General features: G+C 42.9%; 1 protein-coding gene across 2 annotated transcripts in view; it reads left to right on the forward strand.

Moving 5' to 3' along the window:
* Window positions 1-20,862, forward strand: part of bop1 (BOP1 ribosomal biogenesis factor) — a 148,138-nt gene that overhangs the window by 123,665 nt on the left and 3,611 nt on the right. For both annotated transcript variants that reach the window (XM_048617188.1, XM_048617192.1), the window contains 9 exons: window positions 2,574-2,675; window positions 4,271-4,483; window positions 5,803-5,964; window positions 6,549-6,629; window positions 9,463-9,532; window positions 10,759-10,891; window positions 14,189-14,369; window positions 16,385-16,673; window positions 20,520-20,604. In XM_048617188.1, the coding sequence (XP_048473145.1) occupies window positions 2,574-2,675; window positions 4,271-4,483; window positions 5,803-5,964; window positions 6,549-6,629; window positions 9,463-9,532; window positions 10,759-10,891; window positions 14,189-14,369; window positions 16,385-16,673; window positions 20,520-20,604 (1,316 nt within the window). The remainder of the gene's footprint in view (window positions 1-2,573; window positions 2,676-4,270; window positions 4,484-5,802; window positions 5,965-6,548; window positions 6,630-9,462; window positions 9,533-10,758; window positions 10,892-14,188; window positions 14,370-16,384; window positions 16,674-20,519; window positions 20,605-20,862) is intronic.

A 20,862-nucleotide genomic window follows, 5' to 3' on the forward strand; every position in this document is an offset into this window, starting at 1 on the left:
TTCCTGCCTTGTTTCCTTCTTTGTTTTCTTCCTCCTTTGTTTTCCTGCCTTGTTTCCTTCTTTGTTTTCTTCCTCCTTTGTTTCCTGCCTTGTTTCCTTCTTTGTTTCCGTCCTTCCTTCCTTCCTTTAAAGCCATTTGCAGTGATTTGGCAGCATCGGCAAGGCAGCGAGAGCGAGCCATACACGGAATGCCTCCCACCGTTCTGTTGTAGATTTACCCAGAAGTAACATTTCCCAGACTATTTTCGCCAGATGCTGTCATATTTTAATAATATGTCTTCCCACAATCTAAACACTTTTTTTTTTACAGATCACCTTTTTCCTTTTCCAGATTGCTGAGGGTCGAGGGTCGAGGGTCTAGGGTCACTTGGATTTTACAAAAATTGGCAGTTATAATAATTGACAGTGGTTACATGGTCACCATTCAGATAACAACTTTTAATTCCAGATTTTTATTGAATTCAAATTTCACCATCTACCATGGTGGAATTTTAACTTGTGTTTCCAGAACATTAGTCTGGAATTCTGTGTTATTACTCTAGTGACATTACCATTAGATTCCTGTGTCCCCTTGGATATATCCTTTAAGCGATGGGAGAGAAAATGCAGAGCTCTTGGCAAATAGCAGAGTGTGACTAATTGGATAGCTGTTTCAAAGAGTCAGCATAGGAATGATGGGCCAAATAGCCTTGTTTTCTGTGAGATTGTGTGAAAGAACCATTGTAAACATTGTGGTCTGGTACCATGTCCAGCTGGTGTCATAATATATGCCTCAAACACCATTAGTTTATCAGTGTTTCAGATCCGCTGGGGAAGTTTTGAATGCAAAGGGTTACTTGAACGATTTCTTTTTAATAGTTTCCTAACTTGGGCTGAATTTCAAAATTTCTACCCAAAGAATTTGCATTGAATTCCTGTGAACATACTTCATCCCAGTGAATGCGGTCTGTTCTTTCAAAAACACTCTCAGGTTGGCCTGGAGTCGGTGAAATCTGTCTAACCACTGGCCCTTGGGACAGACCAAATGTCTTGAGGCAGGTGACCTTTCAAAGGAATTTCTTTTCTCCCCTGATATTTATTGGAGTAAAGGATGCTGGTGAATTATTTTCTCCTTCTCTGCTTTTTCCTAATTCCCCACTGCGTTATTTTGTTGCTGTTGTTTGCATTGAGGACTCTCAGGCTAGGTACAACACAAGGAAACATTTCCAACTGCATTAATTTATCTTGTACACCAAGCAGCCTTATTGTCCAGGGAAGTAGGCTCAGCAGTTGGCTTTGTGTCCTCTAGGACCTCAATCAAAACTGTCCCAGACTTGCAGCTTGCAGAAAGAGAAGGTATTTAGTTCCATCATTCGAGGCTGAGTGTGCACTTCATTGCTGAGGTATTGGGTCAGCCTTCTAACAATACACCAACCCAATCCTGACTGCACTAGTGTCACCTAACACGCAACATCATAATTCTCTGGCTGAAATAAAACTGATTAGAATTCTCGAGCATTAGAGCCCTTTCACCCATTGAAACCTGTCCAGATATTATATCTCCATATCTATTATTGTCAGCCCCGATAACCTTGAATATGTCACCTTCACTCCCTGTACTCATTAATTTTTTTTCTGATTCACTTACAGCATGTGAGCATCACTGGCTGGGCCAGCATTTGTTTCCCATCCCTAGGTGCCCTTGAGATGAGGATGAGCCGCCCTTTGGAACCGCTGTAGTCCATTTGGTGTAGTTACAACCACATTGCCATTCCCAGCCAGACCCCTCCTAATCCCCCTATCTCTCTGCATCCTTTAATATCCCATCCAGTCTAATCCCAATCTTTCCCCTCACTCCCTGCACCCTTTATTGTCCCACCCAATCTAATTAAGCTGTAGTCGAAATTAAATGAGATTTTATAAAACGTGTTACAACAAGAATAATACAACACCTTACAAGGCAATACTGAAAGGCCCAGTTTACAGCCTTGTATACCCATAGGCCTGTATCGACCTTGAGAGGAGACAAGAGATTGCAAAGTGATTCCTGTAGACAGGAAAGGAAAGACTGAGTACAGGAGATTTCTGTTCATTGTTTTCATATCATTTTTCTACAATGTATCTGTATGTGATTGCGGAAGTGTAAGGGTTGATGATTTACTATATGTATCAGCCAGACATGGGGCAGAGATTGGACAGGGATTAGGCAGACATGGAACAGATCTGGGATCAAGTGCCAGACAGAATTCGGTTTGGCCAGTTTAACATTGAGGTTGTTTGAATAAACACAAAGTTAACCTGCATATCTGAGTTCTCCTGTGGTCTATGTAAGAGAGTTAACCACAACACACGCTCCCCTTCACTCTCCACACCCCTTTAATATTACACTCAGTCTAATCACACTCTCCTGCTTACATCGCACTCCTTTTTCCTGATTTGAGTTTATATTGTGTTTGAATTGCATTGAATTTCAGTGTGTATTTGTCAGAGCCCGTAGTGAAACTGATGGGCCTTATGTGAATTGACTCCGTCTCCAGTGGTTGTGTGGTTTAGACAGAATCTGAAATGAATACTTTCTGTTTCTCTTTGTTTAGCCTTCCATTGATTTTTTCACCCATGAGACGATGATTCACCCAGTGACCAACCATCCAGCTCACAAGCGTAGCTTCATTCCATCGCTCATCGAGAAGGAAAAGGTAAGACCAAGCAATTATTCCTGAGCTGGGCTTTGGCTGTTGAACCATTCTTCTGTATCTCTCATAAAAACCAAAAGAACTGCAGATGCTGCAAATCCGGAACAAAAGCAAAGTTGTTGGAAAAGCTCAGTAGGTCTGGCAGCATTTGTGAAGGAGAAAACAGAGTTAATGTTTCAGGTCCGGTGACCCTTCCTCAGAGGAAGGGCTCAACGGAAGGGTCACCGGACCCGAAACGTTAACTCTGTTTTCTCCTTCACAGATGCTGCCAGACCTGCTGAGCTTTTCCAGCAACTTTGTTTTTGCTTCTGTATCTCTCTTGCTGTTACCCACAAGGGAGCTAGAACGAAGTTGCAGCTTGGATTGGATGAGACCTACAAAGTATCTGAGACTAAAATAAATGGTAGCCCATGCACACTGAAAAGTCAACTCAGAAGGTAGCCCAAGACCTCTAACTATCTTGACTTTACCTTGTGTGAACTGACCACTTCCAAAATTGCTTCACGTAATTTTCTAAAGTTACTATTGCACACAGATGAGCAACCTGCAATCAGAGTTACACATTGGGCAAATCCAATCATACTCACACGCAAACTAAGGTAAAATTGACCCCTACAGTTTGTTGTCGTGTGTGTGTGGATGGTTTTTACCAGAAGATTATAATTGGTGTGGGACTTCAGGAATGAGCAGGAATAAAGCTAAGACTATTTTCCTTGATACAGAACGAATTAGAAGCTGATCTAAAGCAAACTTTCAAACAAAGAGAGGTATTGATATAGGAGGGGACAAACTATATCTGTTGGTAATTGGGTAAGTCATTGGTAAAGTAGTTTAAAGGGGAGTTGACTCACTCAGTTGTCAGTATCAGGAATGTTAGATCCTGAGAAGATGGTGGAATTTGACTCCATCAATAACTTAAAGGGGAATTGGACAGGTTCTTGATAATGAGGTACTTGCAGAGTTATGGAGAAAGAAGTGGGAATGTTGGACTAAACATGATTGCATTTTCAAGGACCCAGTATAAACCTGATGGGCCAAATGGCCTTCTACTATCTTGAGTCATCACAGCATGTAGATGGATGAAGGGACTTCCTGTAACATCCCAGTCTCTTCAGGGAAAGAAACTTGCCTTGTATCAATTCATTTGTTTTTCTTTCAACTGTTTCCATGTTACATGTGCTACCCACAATGTTGGTTGGTCAGCCTTCATATCAAACACCTTTCTCATTTTAGGATTTGTCTGGTGCCCCTCCAGCCACTAACCCTGCCCATTTATCTGTGCTGGCCAAAACGTGCTAGCTAATCTACATCAGTAGCAGGATTCTTTTGTACCCCAGTCCTTCTGCTGTGATTGAAGCCTGAGGCTTACAGCTCAGAGAGGCAGTGCAATTCCCGAAACTCACCTTCTATCAGTTATCTAAGGGCATTCTTAGTAGAGACTTGACATCAACTGAAAATTTGAATTCATCTGCTTGTAAGTCGAGTAAGGGACTGTATTTAAACTGATGACCAGAGAAGAATATTGTTCTTCGATCCATAAGTTGCTTCCATTATATTGAAACAGTGATGTTACATTTCATCTCTCTTCCATCCTACAGGTATCAAAACTGGTCAATGCAATAAAAATGGGCTGGATCAAACCACGCAAGCCTCGAGATGACACGCCACAGTACTATGACTTGTGGGCAAAGGAAGATCCCAATGCAATCCTGGGACGTCATAAAATGCACATCCCTGCACCCAAGCTGAAGCTCCCAGGGCATGAGGAATCTTATAACCCACCACCTGAGTACTTGCTAACAGAGGAAGAGGTGAGGAGTTACTTCCTCTGCTAGATGGTGTGGCCACTGTGTGCTGCCTTTGGTTGGTTAAATGTTACGTTTGATGGCTGCTCATCTACAGCCATTATTTTCAGCTGCTTCTAGCTATCTTTGAGAAAGCAGTCAATATCCTTTCCAGTGCAGGTACAGACTGACATCACATACATGAGACATGAAGCAAACGCCCTTGCTGGACCTAAAGATGATGCATTGGAGGGGAGCACTGATGGTTTTTATACATTTTTTTTCTGCTTCATTTCCTCCCACCCACCCTTTGTTTTTCATTTACCTGTGGGACACAGGCATCACTGGCTGGCCTGCATTTAATGCCCATCCCTTTAACCCCATCCTTATCCTAAAGAAGCACATAAGCTGTTCCTCTTCACCCCACCTGGATGGTTATGTGCTCTTCCAGCTGGCTGTCTTAAGCAGCCGTAATTTATGTTTATGTGTACAGTGAAGATATGGCTGCCACCTATGGGAAAATTAACAATGTCCATACAACCAATTGACAGAAAAGAAAATACAACATTGTGGCAACTTTTATCTGTCTTTGAAAGAATAAGCTGAACGGTCTACCTGATTCATGTCGCTGTTAGAACAAGTATCAACATGTCTTTTTCATTACTGATATCATGGGTGTGTGCCATGGAGACACAGGGATGAGGTAGGGATATGGGGAACCACCTCCCTTGCATCTGTTTATTCCCAACTATATTGTGGAGATTCTGGTGTTGGACTGGGTTGGACAAATTCAGAAGTCACACAACACCAGGTGATGAAGGAGCAGTGCTCCAAAAGCTTGTGATTTTAAATAAATCTGTTGGACTATAACCTGGTGTTGTGTGACTTCAGACTTTATTCCCAACTACCTTGTGCTTCCAGTGCAACTTAAGCAGTTTTTAGATACAATGTGGCAGTGGTCAAGAAAAGCTCTTTGTGAGCCCCTGGATCCACAAAATTCAAACTGGACAAAGCAGCAAATGAGAAACAATAGCAGAGATGAGGTTTTCAGTGTTGTGTTGCTGTACGTAGCTCTGTAGTCGCAAGTTAGATATTGCTGCTATAGAGACTCCCTTACAAATTGTGCCTGTTTCTGAGGAGGAAGAACCCTAGATGATTAACTCATTCCTTTTTGTTTACCCCTCCTAGCAACATGATTGTTCTCTGCACCTCTGGATATGATCTAATAGAGTGCAGTCATCGTTTGTGTCCAGTGACCCAGAAACAGGAACATACATGTTTCGCTTCATTGACTCCCTTATTCCACCTGGTCTAATGCTGCTTGCCCGATGTTTGTCTTTTTGCAGAGACTGGCCTGGGAACAGCAGGAACCCGAGGAACGGAAGCTGAGCTTCCTCCCACAGAAATTCACATCTTTGCGTGCCGTGCCTGCATTTTCACGCTTCATTCACGAACGCTTTGAACGATGCCTCGATCTCTACCTCTGTCCACGACAAAGGAAAATGAGGGTAGGTTCATTGTTGTTTCATTCTGGGACCCTGAGGTGCCAAAGAAAAGGCTTATGTAACTGTTAAATTTACTTTCAAGATTGGTCAGTTGTTTTTAGAGACCTGCTTCTGCATTAAGCCCTTTCACATAATTTACTTTTTGAAGCAATTGTTAATTATTATTATTAGTAGTGTTGTTATATGGAGAATCAAAGTGATTAGTTTGTGTGCACACACACACACACACACACACACACAGCAGTTATGTATATGGGCAGTTATTCTCAGTTGGGTCACTGTTATGGAATGTTGGCTAGCGGATCAGGAAGAACTCAAAGCTCTGCTTTAAATATTATTGTGGGTTCTTTCACACCCAGCCGAGGGGGCAGCCAAAACCAGTTTTCAATATCTCGTCTAAAAGGCCACAGCTCTGACCATGTAGCTCTCCTCCAAAGCTGTCAGATGAATTGTTGATGCGGTATGTGTTTTGCTCAAGGGTTGTGAATAATGTTTTTGTTTGTGTTTTGCTGATCCCAAGAATTACACTGGTGAGGATACTGCTTAATGTGACAGGTTTTTTTTAAACTTTGTTGGCTTTCCTCTAGGTGAATGTGGACCCTGAAGACTTGATACCAAAGCTTCCCAAACCAAAGGATCTCCAGCCTTTCCCAACCACTCAAGCACTGGTGAGCACCATCCATGTGAGGAGCTGTCTGCCCTTGCACTGAAACGTTCTATGTAAAAGGTTTCTTGTATGAGTGCTCACTTTACACCAATTGCGAATATGCAGTAACAGAGGTCGTATGGTTGCATCAAGTGGCCATGTCTTTTTTTAATTCTGCATGGCATCGCTGTGTAGGCCAGCATTTATTGCCCATTTCTAACTGATGTTGAAACAATGATCTTTTAAAGGAAATGGATGCAGATAAGTTTCCCTACCTTTGGGTGTAAGGTATGTTTCTCCTCACTTGTGTTATATGGTTGCAGGGTCACCATCTCTAATGTGCTGGGGTGTCCATGATTGGATCAGATGGAAACTTCTTGTCAGCTGCCACATATTCTGTGAAGCGAGAGATGATGGTACCTTTGGTGACTGTCATTATATTTCCAAATCATAGACTCCGACACATACTGGCCATAGAGCTTTGTGTGTATCATTATATAATCCTCTTGAGACCACCTGTAGCATCTTATCTAAGGACTAAATTTAATCTTGTTATTGTTATTTGTGTCTGTATTTGTTTATTTATACTCTTCTATTTATTTTTAAATTTATATGTTGCTGCTATAAACACAACTTGTTTTTGTTTGCAGCCCATTGGATTTTGTATATATTAAACCTAGAATTTTTCTGATGCATTCCAGAGCTAATTTGGCAACATGCTTCACTGTACCTCCGGAACTAAAAGAAGGCAGTGGCATAGTAGTAATGTAACTCTACCAATCCAGAATCCTCAGCCAATGTTCTGAGGACATAGCAGGTAGTGAGAATGAAACTCCGCGATGTTCTGGAATAAGGAGCTGGCCCAGGGACCATTGTTGACTGTGACTGTGACTGTAATTCCTAAAGTCCTCCAAGGAAAGAACCCCACCATCTTACCTGGTCCAGCCTGCTTGTGATTCCAGGGTCAGCCAAGAATTAGTAGGAATCTCAACAGCATGACAGCCCATATGTTGTCTCATTGCAGGTCACCCTTCTGAATTAGAGAGACTACAGAGAAAAATCAGGCTACTTATTTAGAAAAGATAGATTGGCTATAGAGATGATGGAATTGTCATCAGTGGTCAAAATCTATATTGTTAGCAATTAAAGATAACAAAGGTCCTATCACACTAATACAAATAGTGTAGATCACCTAGTAGAGGGAGGAAAGTGAATAAAAAAACAAATTGGAGAACTGAGTAAAAAATATAAACTACTCTGATATTAATTGGACAGAAGAGGTTGGAATTGGGGATAAGGAAATGGACTTTCTATGTTGTGACAATGTGTAAAGAAAAGATTCAATCTGAAATGTTAAGTATGTTTCTGTCCACAGATGCTGCGTGACCTATTGAGCTTTTCCAGCTGATTTTGTTCTTACTGCAGATGCTGGAAATCCTGCATTATTTTGCTTTTATTTGGGATGATTTGCTGTTTGATCCAGTAATGTGGGAATGAACCAGAGCAGAGAGGTAAAATTGAGGATCAGCTAGACAATAGTGACCATAACATAATACACCAGAGAAGGACATAACTATGTCAAAAACCAGATTAATATCTTGGATTAAAACTGGTTTTGATAAGATGACATTAAACTTTGGAAGATGAAAATAAATAGTATTGGCAAACAATAATTGTAGAACAACAATGGGAAGCATTTAAAATGGTTTTCAACAGGGTGGAAGGAAAATATGTTCTGATAAAAGGAAAGAACAGATTAAACACTTAAGACTCCAAGGATGGATAGGGAATGTTGGGGGTTAAGAAAGAGGTTTGTATATTAAGTACAATTGCAGCCAAGGAAACCATAGGAAGAAAGATTAGAAGAGAAGTTGGTTTTGAAAAAAATTAGGAAGACAGAGTAACTATAAATTTTCAGGGAACATAAAATAGTAGCACATTTGACGTGTGTATCAACAAAAATGAAGTCTGTGATGGGACCACTTTAAGGGACATGTGTTGAGGGAGATAAGAGGCACACAGCATACTATCGATTTCAGGCAGGGATCTCCATACAGTGCATCTCTGATGGCTGAGGATGTCATTCCTGGAGAGGCAAGTTCTGCCACAAGCATTGCACACGAAACTATCCAGCACGATGGCGTGTTGTTTTGTGTTGCCAAGCCGCTATAGCCACTGGCCATCATGGTGGTACGTGCCATCTCACAGGAGGTGTTGCTGTTTAGGGCCTTCATGTCATAATTGCAAGCATCCTTGAAGCAGAGTTTTGGGTGTCCCACTAGGTGCCTGGTTCTAAAGACATTGCCATCCAGAAAGGCTGTGGGTGTGTGACTGTCTCCGTCCTGCAGATGTTCCCCATCCAATGAAATTGCTTCTATTTGACGAATGCAAACACATTTCGGAGCTCTGCTTTTTGAGAGAGTGCTGCATCTGTGATTTTAATCCTACTAGGATATAAAATATTCGTCTGATGGTGCCATGTTCCTTTGGTACTTGCCTTTCTAGTGGAGCAGTGATCCTGCAGTTCTCTGACAGCGTGGTACTCCCTCAGAGGAGGCCCTCTGGCAGCATGGCTTTTCTTCAGTGGCAGCCTTTCAGTAGTACGGCAATCCCTTGGTGACAACCCTCTGACAGTGCTACTTACTCCATATTAAGGAGGATAAGGCTTGAGAAACTGTGTTAATGTCTTTCTAGAAGTGGGGTCTTTTGAGCAGATCTGTTATCTTAGATCCCCTATCTAGGTTCCTTAGACTACAAATGAAATTGACTGTTTTGCTGTTGCAATTAAATGTTTATGAGCATGTTGTCGGACTGACCTGTCCCTGATTTCACTTCCTCCTTTTTTTTTTAAACAGGTTTACACAGGGCACACTAACTTGGTGCGGTGCATCAGTGTCTCTCCCAGCGGGCAGTGGCTGGCCTCGGGTAACAGCACATTCCTTTCTTTTCCATATTACATCTTTGGTTGTTAGTGCTCTTAAAACAACAAATGAAAGGGGAAGTAAATGTGTTAAAAAGGAAGCTGGAACATTTCTGTGGGCACTCTACTCTGAGCAGCAGCTTTCCAGCCGCTGAAATCATTCTGCACGGCACTGAGGTAATCGAGTTATTCCACAGCTCTCTGAGATTGTGAGTTTGTGTCTAGCTGAGGAATGAACTCGGATTGGAGCACTGCAAATCTCTTCCATACAGTCAGAGGATGCCAAGTAAACACAGCAATTTGCTCACTCTGTGATTATTTTATTTTCCATTAAGTCTTAATTTAAAAGATGTGGCTTTTAAACACCCATTTGGGGGAGGAGTGCAGTCTGCTCCCAGACATCTGCTCACAATGAGCAAGTTGTTTCACTGGCTGGTGAATAACTTATGTAATTTGATTTTGTTTTTTTTAATGTTATTGTAGCCTAAATTACATTTACAATAGGTAAATGACATTTGCATACATGAATTGATTTTGTTTAACATATTTGACCATAAAATGTTCAAGGATTCTGTGTGATAAATGGTCATTATGTGACTGACTTTACGCACTACCTTTGTATTATGTCACTACATCTGCATTTGAGTTCCTGTGGTGCAGTGACTATTGTTATTTAGACATTTATAACATACTTTTCATGATCTCAGTGTCTCAAAGCAGATTACAGACAATTTAGTGATCTTTGTAACGGAGGAAATGTGACAGCCATTTTGAGCGCAGCAAGATCCCACAATCACACATGCAACAAGTGACTACATCTATTTGATTGAGGGTTAAGTATTGGTCCGGGCTCCCATTGTTTTCTTTCAAAATGGTGCCATACGATCTTGTGCATCAAGCTGAGGGGGCAGACCAGGCCTTAGTTTCTCTCCGTTTGAAAAGACTGCACCTCTGGCAGTGCAGAAATCTCTCTGTGCCCTTCCTCCTAAAAGTATAAGAGTTTAGTCATTGCACAGACAACAAGTGATAAACTGTAAGCAGAGCAGTCTGAGCACTCCCAGCTCTTTGAATGTCTCCTTGAGAACTCTTTAATGTTGGACACACAAGTGGAGCTTCAGTTTAGTCTCTTGTCTCACAGACACATTCCAGTTTGGGGTAATGCACAATACAGTGCTAGTAGCTTATCCGTTCTAATTTCCCAGCTTCCCAATTTTCTGACTGCCTCCCACAGGCTCGGATGACAGCACAATTCGTTTTTGGGAGGTTTGCACAGGCCGTTGCCTAAGAACAATCGAGGTGGAAGGGGTAGTGAGAAGCATTGCTTGGAATCCTAACCCGGTTCAGTGCCTTGTGGCATTGACTGTGTAAGTACACTGTGACCTGGGTACCAATCATTATTTGAATGATTACACAGTTACTATTGGTGTATTCAGCATGTAGCAGGTTAAAGTTGTTGGAAATAAAGTTATGTTGTTCATCCAGGGGTAACGCATGACAATCAAGTTGATATACATTGAGGGGTCAGTTTTACTCTGCATCTAACCTGTTTTGGGTGTGTATGATGGGACCATCACAGAAAGACCTTAACTCTATATCTATCCCAATGTTGTACGTATGAGAAAAGACTGGATCGAGTGGGTTTGTACTCGCCAGATTTTAGGAGAATGAGTTGAGGGGGGATCTCATAGAAACATATAAAATCCTGATGGGACTGGACAGGCTAGATGTGGGAAGAATGTTCCTGATGTTGGGCAAGCCCAGAACTAGGGGTCACCGTCTAAGAATAAGGGGTAAGATATTCAGGATTGGGATGAGGAAGAATTTCTTCACTCGGAGAATTGCGAACCTGTGGAATTCTCTCCCACAAGAAGCTGTTGGGGCCAGTTCATTCAATAGATTCAAGAGGGAGCTGGACGTGACCCTTGCAATGAAAGGGATTAAGGGGTACGGAGAGAAAGCGAGAATGGGATACTGAGATTGTGTGATCCACCATGATCGTATTGAATGGTGGTGCAGGCTTGAAGGGCTGAATGGCCTACTCCACCTATTTTCTATGTTTCTATAATTCTACATACCCGCCTTGGGAGTGTTAGGGGACAGTGTACAGAGGGCTTTACTCTGTATCTAACCCCATGCTGTGCTTGCCCTGGGAGTGTTCAATGGTGACCATTTGTAGGGAGCATTATTCAGTTGTTGTTTACTCTGTAGTAAACAGGCAGTGGGCCCCAGGGGTATAGGTACCCAATCATTAAAAACAGCATTCAAAGTCCATAAATCAGACCTTTGTCAGGCTGCAGTTAGCCTTGGTCTCCATATTTGAAAATAGATTAAAAAAAGGAATAGGATGGGGTGATGAGGATGTTTCAACTTGTGGAAAAATATTCAATTAGTGTCCAGGATTAGGTTTGATTCCGTGCATGGAGAACATTTGGTAAATAGTGATTGCGACAAATTATAGTGACAGCCAATTTAAGATTCAGCTTTGCTTGCAGTGTAGCATACTGGAAGCTACACACACTAATTATTACACAGTGTGCAGTTCTTTGCAGACAGAACAGGTACATCCACTGCATCTGTTTCAACTCAGCAAAATAGGTGACAGCCATTCTTTGGCTCATTGGTCATGGTATTGCTCAGAACTCCGTGTCAGGCATTAAGCAGAGCTTGGCACTTGACTGTCAATCATTGCTAGTTAGATAATGCTTAGACCGTAAGACATAGGTACAGAATTGGACCATTCCATCCATCAGGTCTGCTCCACCATTTGATCATGGCTGAAATGTTTCTCAATTCCATTCTCCAGCCTTGTCCCCATAACCTTTGATCCCCTTACCAATCAAGAACCTATCCCTGTCTTAAGTACACTCAATGACTTGGCCTTCACAGCCCTCTGTGGCAATAAGTTCCACAGATTACCCACCCTCTGGCTGAAGAATTTTGTCCTAGTCTCTTCCACTAGTGGAAACATCATCTCCACTTCCACTGTATCCAGGCCTCTCAGATTTCCAAAGTGTTTCCCCATTTAGACAATAGTCTGCACCTCTATTCTTCCGATCAAAGGGCATAACCTCGCACTTTCCCACATTATATTCCATCTTTGCTCACACTCCTAGCCCGTCCAAGTCCTTCAGCAGACTTTCTGCTTTCATCTCTTCACCTATCTTTGTGTTGCCTGCAATCCTATCCCCAGTTCTTTCGTGCAGGTTGTTAATGTGTAATGTGAATAGTTGTGGTCCCAATGCTGATCCCTGTGGAACTCCAATTGTCACCAGCTGCTATCCTAAAAAGACCCCTTTATCCTCACACTCTGCTTTCTGCCAATAAGTCAATCCTCTATCCATGCCAGTCCCTGTATGGCACCTTGTCAAAGGCTGTCCACAAATCCAAATAGATCACATCCACTGGCTCTCCTTTGTCTAACTTGCTCATTACCTCCTCAAAGAATTCTAACAGATTTGTCAGACATGGCCTCCACTTGCCAAAGCCATGCTGACTCAGGCCTATTTTACCATCAACTACTCCACGATCTCATCCTTAATAATGAACCCTAAAATCTTAGCAATGACTGCGGTCAGGTCGCCCTCCTCCTCATAGCTATCCCCTTATCTGCTGTGCCTGAAAGTATGGCCTTTCCATACTGTCTGTTCTATTACTTGTTCTGGAGGCCTAGCTAACCGGCCTATAACTCCCTATCTTCCACCTTTCTCCCTTCTTAAACAGGGGTGTTACATTGGGGATGTTGAAAGATCTGAAAGAGCTTAAATCACCTGGACCAGATAGACTACACCCCAAGTTCTGAAGGAGATAGACAAAGAGATGGTGGAGGCATTAATGGTGATCTTTCAGGGATTACTGGAGTCAGCGACATTCCCAAGTGATTTAAGCTCTTTCAGATCTTTCAACATCCCCAGCACCACCTTCTTGGTGATAGCCACTATACTCAGCTCTGTTCCTGACTGTCTTGAAGTTCTGGTATATTGCTGGTGTCTTCCACAATCAGGGTCCACATATGAGCCAATCAGTACTCTTAGAGGATAAAAAGGTTGGTTTCCCTTCTGGTTTTTCTTGTGAAACGTCCTGGTGACTGCAAGCCAAAAGGTTCGGCAAAATTAGTTAGTAATAAATTAAATGGGGAAATGAGATGAACCTCTTTCCCCAAAGAATGGTTAGAGTATGGATCTTGCTACCACTGAAAGTCATTGCGTATAAACACCAGCAGAGACTAATTGAGCTGAATGAACTTATCCTAGGCTGTATCTAATTTCCCAAATAAAAGCAAAATTCTGCAGATGGTAGGAAACTGAAACTAACCCAGAATGCCAGAGAAACTCAGCATGTCTGGCAGCATCTGTGGAGAGAGAAATAGAGTTAATGTTTCAAGTCTGATATGACTCTTCAGAATTCTGAAGTAATAATGAAGAGTTACATTGGGCTCCAAATGTTAACTCTGTTTCTCTCTCCACGGATACTACCAGAGCTGCAGAGTTTCTCCAGCATTCTGTGTTTATTTGTATCTAATTTCTCCTGTGCCAAGCCTGGCAGTGTAGATCTGAAGAGTGAGTGTACTTTAGATGGTTGCTGGGTTAATAATGCAAATTGTTTCTTCACCCGAGTCCTCATTGTGCAAAGAGTAACTGCGTGTTTTGTTTTTATTTCTTCAGTGAGCAATCTGTTATCATTGTTAATCCATGCTTGGGTGATAAATTGTTGTATAATGCGACAGACCAAATCATTGCATCATTTGAGAAACCAGAGGAAGAACCTGCCCAACCTGTGGAATGGACTGCTGCTGATGGGGATGCTTTTGACAAAGGATACCGGCTCATCATCAAACACAACAAGGTTACACTTCTAGACACATTCCCACAACTTGAATTGCTCTTTGTTTCCCATGGAGTTTGATGTAGTTCCTACCTGCATTTCTTTTCTGTCCTGAATTGCTACAGCAAGGCCTTTTGTCTAGGTTGGATTTGGTCATGTATCCCCTTTTCCCTTTATTTGGGGTGTGATATTCTCAGATATTCCAACTTCCACATTTATGATGTAAGACAATAAGCAAAAGGAGCAGAATTAAGCTATTCTGTCCATTGAGTCTGCTTGGCCATTCAGTGAGACTATGGCTGATCTGATAATCCTCAACTCACTTGTCTGCCCTTTCCCCAGAACTGAGAGTGATCCTGTTTCTACATGTTAAAAACATCAAGAGTTTGGGGATATTGCAGGATAGATCAGCCATGATCTCATCGAATGATAGAGCGGTTTTGAAGGGATGAATGTCCTTTTATTCTCTTTGCATTTCTTATGCTATTATGTCCCCCTGGTTCCTGTCCTGACACTGAGTAGGCATTGTAGATTGACAGCTACCATCTCAGTCAAGTAGTTGGTGGGGCAACAGGATGTGAGACAGTGATCACAGTAAATCAAAGAGGTTAAGCCCATGTTTCACAGTGGATCTGATTTAAGCCTGGCAGTTGGACTGGGCAATATCCAGCAAGGGCTGTTTGGGTATGGGTGGTGTGTGTGAGGGCTGTTCTATTGACATAAATCTGAACAGTATAAGCTAGTGGAAGGTGGTGCTGTGGTGGTAATGTCACTGTGTTAGTCATTCAGAGGTCCAGATTAGGCCCAGATCAATTGGAGTTAAAGAATTCAAATGCCACTACAGCAGCTGGTAACATTTGAATTAAATTAATAAAAAAAATCTGGAATTGAAATTAATCTCATTAACGATGATCAATTAACTTGTTAATTGTTGCAAAAAGCCACGGGTTTCACTAACAAACTTGTTAATAGTCCACATGGGACTCCGGACACACATGGTTGATTCTTGACTGCCTTCTGAAATGACCTAGGTCAGTTCAAGGGCACCCAAGATGGGCACCAAATGCATTGCCAGTGACACCTACATCCTATTCAGGTTTCTCTACCTAATCTGTGTTGGCATTATCACCACTTCATATTCATTCTTAGGGCTTTGAGCTACCATTTCTGAAGTCATCAATAGGTCGAAATTTAGGTTGCAAAGAAGGATCCTGTATCTGCATGAAGAGCTCTGAAGAATGTACAGTACAAACTCTGACTAGCTGTCCCAGTTCTTTAACTACCTACCTAGCTGTGTAAGATATAATGACGCAGATCTCCCAGATGGCCGAGAACTATTCTCGGGAGACCTTACGTAGCACACCGTGAACCAGTTGTACCTGCTGATTAACTTTCTGATCAATACCAACAACTTAAAAGGTGAGGCGATGGCCTAGTGGTATTATTTCTGAACTGTTAATCCAGAGACCCAGATAATGTTCTGGGGACCCAGTTTTGAATCCTGCCATGGCAGATGGTGGAATTGGAATTCGATAAATATCTGCAATTAAGAATCTAATGATGATCATGAATCCACTGTTGATTGTTGGAAAAACCCATCTGGTTCACTTAATGTCCCTTTAGGGAAGGAAACTGCCATCCTCACCTGGTCTGGCCTACATGTGATTCCAGACCCACAGCAATGTGGTTGACTCTTAACTGCCCTCTGGGCAATTATGGATGGGCAATAAGTGCTGCCTGGTCAGCGACACCCTCATCCCGTGAATGAATAAAAAGGAAAAAAAAGTGCTGAATGGGTGGATGAAGGAAAATCTCTTTCCTCTGGTGTGGCAAACCAGAAGGGGATATGGCTCAAAATCAGACCATGCAGGAGTGAAATTGGGGAGCGTTCATTCACACCATGTAATGGAAATCTACAATTCCCACAAAATGGCAATGAGTTTGTCTAGTACTGAAACCTGTAGCACATGGAACCTTGTCAGTATGATTCCGTCATGGTGACACTTTACTCTTTGTCCTGGGTCTTATTTCAACAGCTGGTGAAACAGGTCACTTGGCACGGGAAAGGTGATTACTTAGCAACAGTTGTCCCAGACAACGGTAACGCACAGGTCCTCATCCACCAGCTCAGCAAGCGGCAGAGTCAGAATCCCTTCCGCAAGAACAAAGGCATGGTGCAGTGTGTGCTTTTCCATCCTATCAGACCATTCTTCTTCGTGGCCACACAACGTTACATCCGTATCTACAACCTCCTCAAGCAGGAACTCACCAAGAAGCTAATGACTAACTGCAAGTGGGTGTCGAGTATGGCTGTGCATCCTGGTGGTGAGTTCTCTGATCGTTTTGTCCAGGAGGACTGCCCTGTTCGTTGACCATTCTGTAATGGAGTTAAGGAAACCTCACTGGAAGTGAACCCATTTAACGTGGGGAAGTAGAAGGTTTAGAGGTCACATTGTTAACTGATGTGGCAATGCAGCTATCCCACTCTGATTCACTTTGCCTATGACTGCTCTCAGTGCTTCTGATCATATTCTGTCCATTAGCACAAGTTTCAATGGTGACCAGTTGTGTAAAATATGAATTTTATGCTGAACTTACACCTCAGTTCCTTCCTTTCCCACAACTGAAATTTCTCAGACGTGGAATTGTCTTTGCTCATTCCTGTCCCTTGCCCATCTCCTCGTGTTTGTTATCTAAAGAGTAATGTCATGCCTTAGGTCAAAGAGTTTTACAGAAAAGTGGCAAACAAAATTAGAAGGCAGCAGAAACAAAGCCAGCATAAATTAAGGTCAAAACAGCAAAGCAATTTAAAAGGTTAAATTAAGACATGTGCGTTTGCACCAAAGTATAAATTGACAGCACAAATAGATGTAAACAGATATGATCTAATTGCCTTTATGGAGATATGGTGCAAGGTGACCAAGTTTGGCAGACAAATGTGGTAATTGACATTAAGAAAGGATAGGCAAGAAAGAAAAAGGAGATGGGGTTGGTGGTGCTAAGAGGGAGTTAAATCAGTACATTGGTGAGAGAGGATCTTAGATAAAAACATCAAGGTCTAGAATCAGTTTGAATGGAGCTAAGAAATAACAATGGGCAACAAATATTGGTGGCAGTTGTTTATGAGCCACAGAACAGTAATGTGATATAGATCAGGAATATAAAGGTCCATTTAACCAGGGTACCATTATCAAGGTGGACTTCAATTTACATGCAGACTAAATAAACATAATTAGCTCTATTGCTGTGGAGGATGTATTTCTGGAAGGTATACATGATGGTTTTCTAGTGTGTTGAGTTACAGCCCAATGGCATCAACATTGACTTCACCAGCTTCAAAATCCCTCCCCCTCCTCCTCACCTCCCTGACCCCTGACCTAACCTGTCTATCTTCCTACTCACCTATCAGCTCCACCCTTCCCACAGACCAATCACAATACCCCCTACCTGCATCCACCTATCACTATCTCTCCTAGCCTTTCCCCCCCAGCCCCACCCCATTCCCTCTATTTATTTCTGGGCTCCCTCCCCCTCCCCAGTCCTGACGAAAGCATAAAAATCTAACAGAATAAAGACTGTATTAGATCAAAGAAAGAGGCTTACAGTCACCAAGAAAGTAGTAAGCCTGAAGATTGGAAACGTTTTAGAATTCAACATTTTTGATCCACCTTTGCTGAAAGGAAAACAGAACATGAATATAAACTGAGAAATCTAAAAATAGACTGTAAAAACTTTCATAGGTATGTTTTAAAAAAGTCCGAAAAAACAATCATGACTCATTTCTGGCAGGTACAAGAGAATCTATAATTGCAGTTGCAAAAAGCAGTTCAGAAGGCAAATAGTATGCTGGCCATTTATAGTGAGAGGATGTGTGTACAGGAGTAAAGAAGGCCTGTTGCAATTGTTGACCATTGGTGAGATTGCGTCTGGAACACTCAGTAAGGCCTTAGTCTCCCTATGTAAGGAAAGATCTCCTTGCCATAGGAGTGCAGCAGTGGTTCACCAGACTGATTCCTGGGATGGTGGGAACGTCTGTTAAGGAGAGTTTAGGAGGTTGGGTTTGTATTCTTTGAAATTTAGAAGGACGAGAGGCAATCTCTGAAACTTAAATCAAACTGATATAACAAGGTGTAGAGCTGATGAACACAGCAGGCCAACCAGCATCAGAGGAGCAGGAAAGCTGACGTTTCGGGCCTAGATCCTTCTTCAGAAACCACTGTTGCAGTGTCCAGCTATTGCATCCCTCCTTGTCAGAAAATCATCTGGGTATCTGTATATCGGGTCCACTTCCTTGGCACTGAAATAACTGCAGAGAGGCCAGTATCCCTTCACCAAGTCTCCCTTTATTTACCTGTGCACAGTACACCGACTGTGGCCAGTCAGCTCGGAGTCAGTCACCTGAACTGAGGACATTCTAACTCACCTGCTTATATATTTTTTTCCTAGTTGTACACTTTTTATTAAACTGCACAAAGATACAAAACAAAATCAAGGTGACAGTCAACAAAGCAAACAACAATTTACAGGGAATTGGGAAAGGAGAAACGAACCCCAAATCCCACCATGCAATCAGTTAACAAATCAGTCAACAATTTACAGGGAAAAGGGGATGATAACCAAACCCCAAATCCCACCGTTAACTCGCCATAAGAAAAACTGTAGACAAAAGTACATACAAGATAAATTGTTGCAAACAAACAATAACAAAGCAAAACATGCAACACTGACACCCCTGACAAACCCCAGCAATTGGCCCGCCCCTGTGCACCTTCCAGCTCCCAGCCTGCCCCTGTGCACCTTCCAGCTCCCAGCCCGCCCCTATGCACCTTCCAGCTCCCAGCCCGCCCCTATGCACCTTCCAGCTCCCAGCCCGCCCCTATGCACCTTCCAGCTCCCAGCCCACCCCAATGCACCTTCCAGCTCCCAGCCTGCCCCTATGCACCTTCCAGCTCCCAGCCCGCCCTTACCCGCCTTCTGACCACGTCTAGGACAGCCTGTCCCTATACCTCCCCAAGACAATAGCTTTCGGGGTGACCTACCCACCTTCCTATTCTCGGGGCAACCTGCGCTCCTTCTGATGCTCGGGGAAACAGCTTTCGATCCGACCTATGCATCATGTGGCTTTTGGAACAACCTACTCACCTTTCGGCTCTCGGCAAGGCCTGCTAGACCCAGGGTCGTGCAGAACATAGTACATACAAAACAACCCGTGCCCACAGGCGGCAAACACACACTTTGCAGAGTACAGACAAATCCTGAGACCATCCTTGAGTCCTGGTCAACTTGCAGAAACACAGCAGGATCCCAGAGGCCAGGCCTACTGTCGAGGATACAGCCCACCCATTAGGAGGCCTGTCTATCACAGAGGCCTAACCCACTCATGGAAACACAGTCCACTTGCAAAGGCACAGCTGACTGATGGAGGCTCAGTCCAGACAGAAAAAGGTGAAAACATATGCAAAAGTGCAAATACTTAAAACTGTGGTACAAGGAGCAAGCCTTGCTGGCAGGTCATCTTTGCTTCAGTTCCAAAAATAACATTACACTGGTTGTAACCAGCCAGTTGGAAAAAGCAGTTCCCCACTGAGAATTAAAATCCAGCGGTAACACTGGCTGTGACCCGGCCTGCCTGGAAATCCGTTCTCAAAAAGTGAAAAAGAATCCACAGTACCTCTGGCTGTAGTCGAGCCGGCTCAGGAGTCAGTCCCCTGAACTGAGGACATTCTGAATCTCCTGGTTATATCGGTCACCCAGGGCTCCCTGCTTGGCCCAGGTTAGCAACACCAATCAAGGATCTCACCTGGTTCCAATCACTACAGGCACCAACTCTGAACTTCAATCTTTTACAAGTTTCTAGTGAAGCCTTCTGGAACTAAGATTAATAGACCTGAGGTGGATTATTTAGGGCATTTGGCAAAGGAAGAGAGATGTTGGTGATTGAAGGACTGAATGGCTTCCTGTTTCAGTTCCTATCCATTGTCAGTGTTTCAGTCGACACATTAACACGGGGCTGACCTTTCCTGTTCCAGTTAGTCATCTGTGCTTTCAAAGAGAAATCCCACCCCCTCTCCCCAGTGGGCTTTTAATCCTTCCTCATCCCTGGGATCAACTGGGGAGCGGGTTCAGTCCTGTATGTGGATGCTAAATCACTGCTTTTTACTGTGTTCGCAGGTGATAACGTGATCTGTGGCAGTTATGATAGTCGTCTCGCCTGGTTTGACCTGGATCTCTCCACCAAACCTTACAAAATGCTCAGGTCTGTTTATCACCAAGCAATCAGCTAATATGGTAGAACAAGGAAGGCATGCCCCTGGGATGTCCAGCTGGGCATTACCAGCTTGCTGGAGTTCCCTATCTCCCGCCAGCCTTGCCAACATCTGTGTGTAGGGGATTTTGAGCTACTGTGTTGTGTCAAAGTTGGTGCACACATTAATGTGCAAAAGCAATTTTGTTGATGTATTTCAGAATTTAATTATAGGGAAGGAAGGTAGTGCACAGTCTGTGCCCAGTTTGA

The sequence above is a fragment of the Rhincodon typus genome, chromosome 2 (assembly GCF_021869965.1).
Source record: "Rhincodon typus isolate 14 chromosome 2, sRhiTyp1.1, whole genome shotgun sequence".
Taxonomy (NCBI): Eukaryota; Metazoa; Chordata; class Chondrichthyes; order Orectolobiformes; family Rhincodontidae; genus Rhincodon; species Rhincodon typus.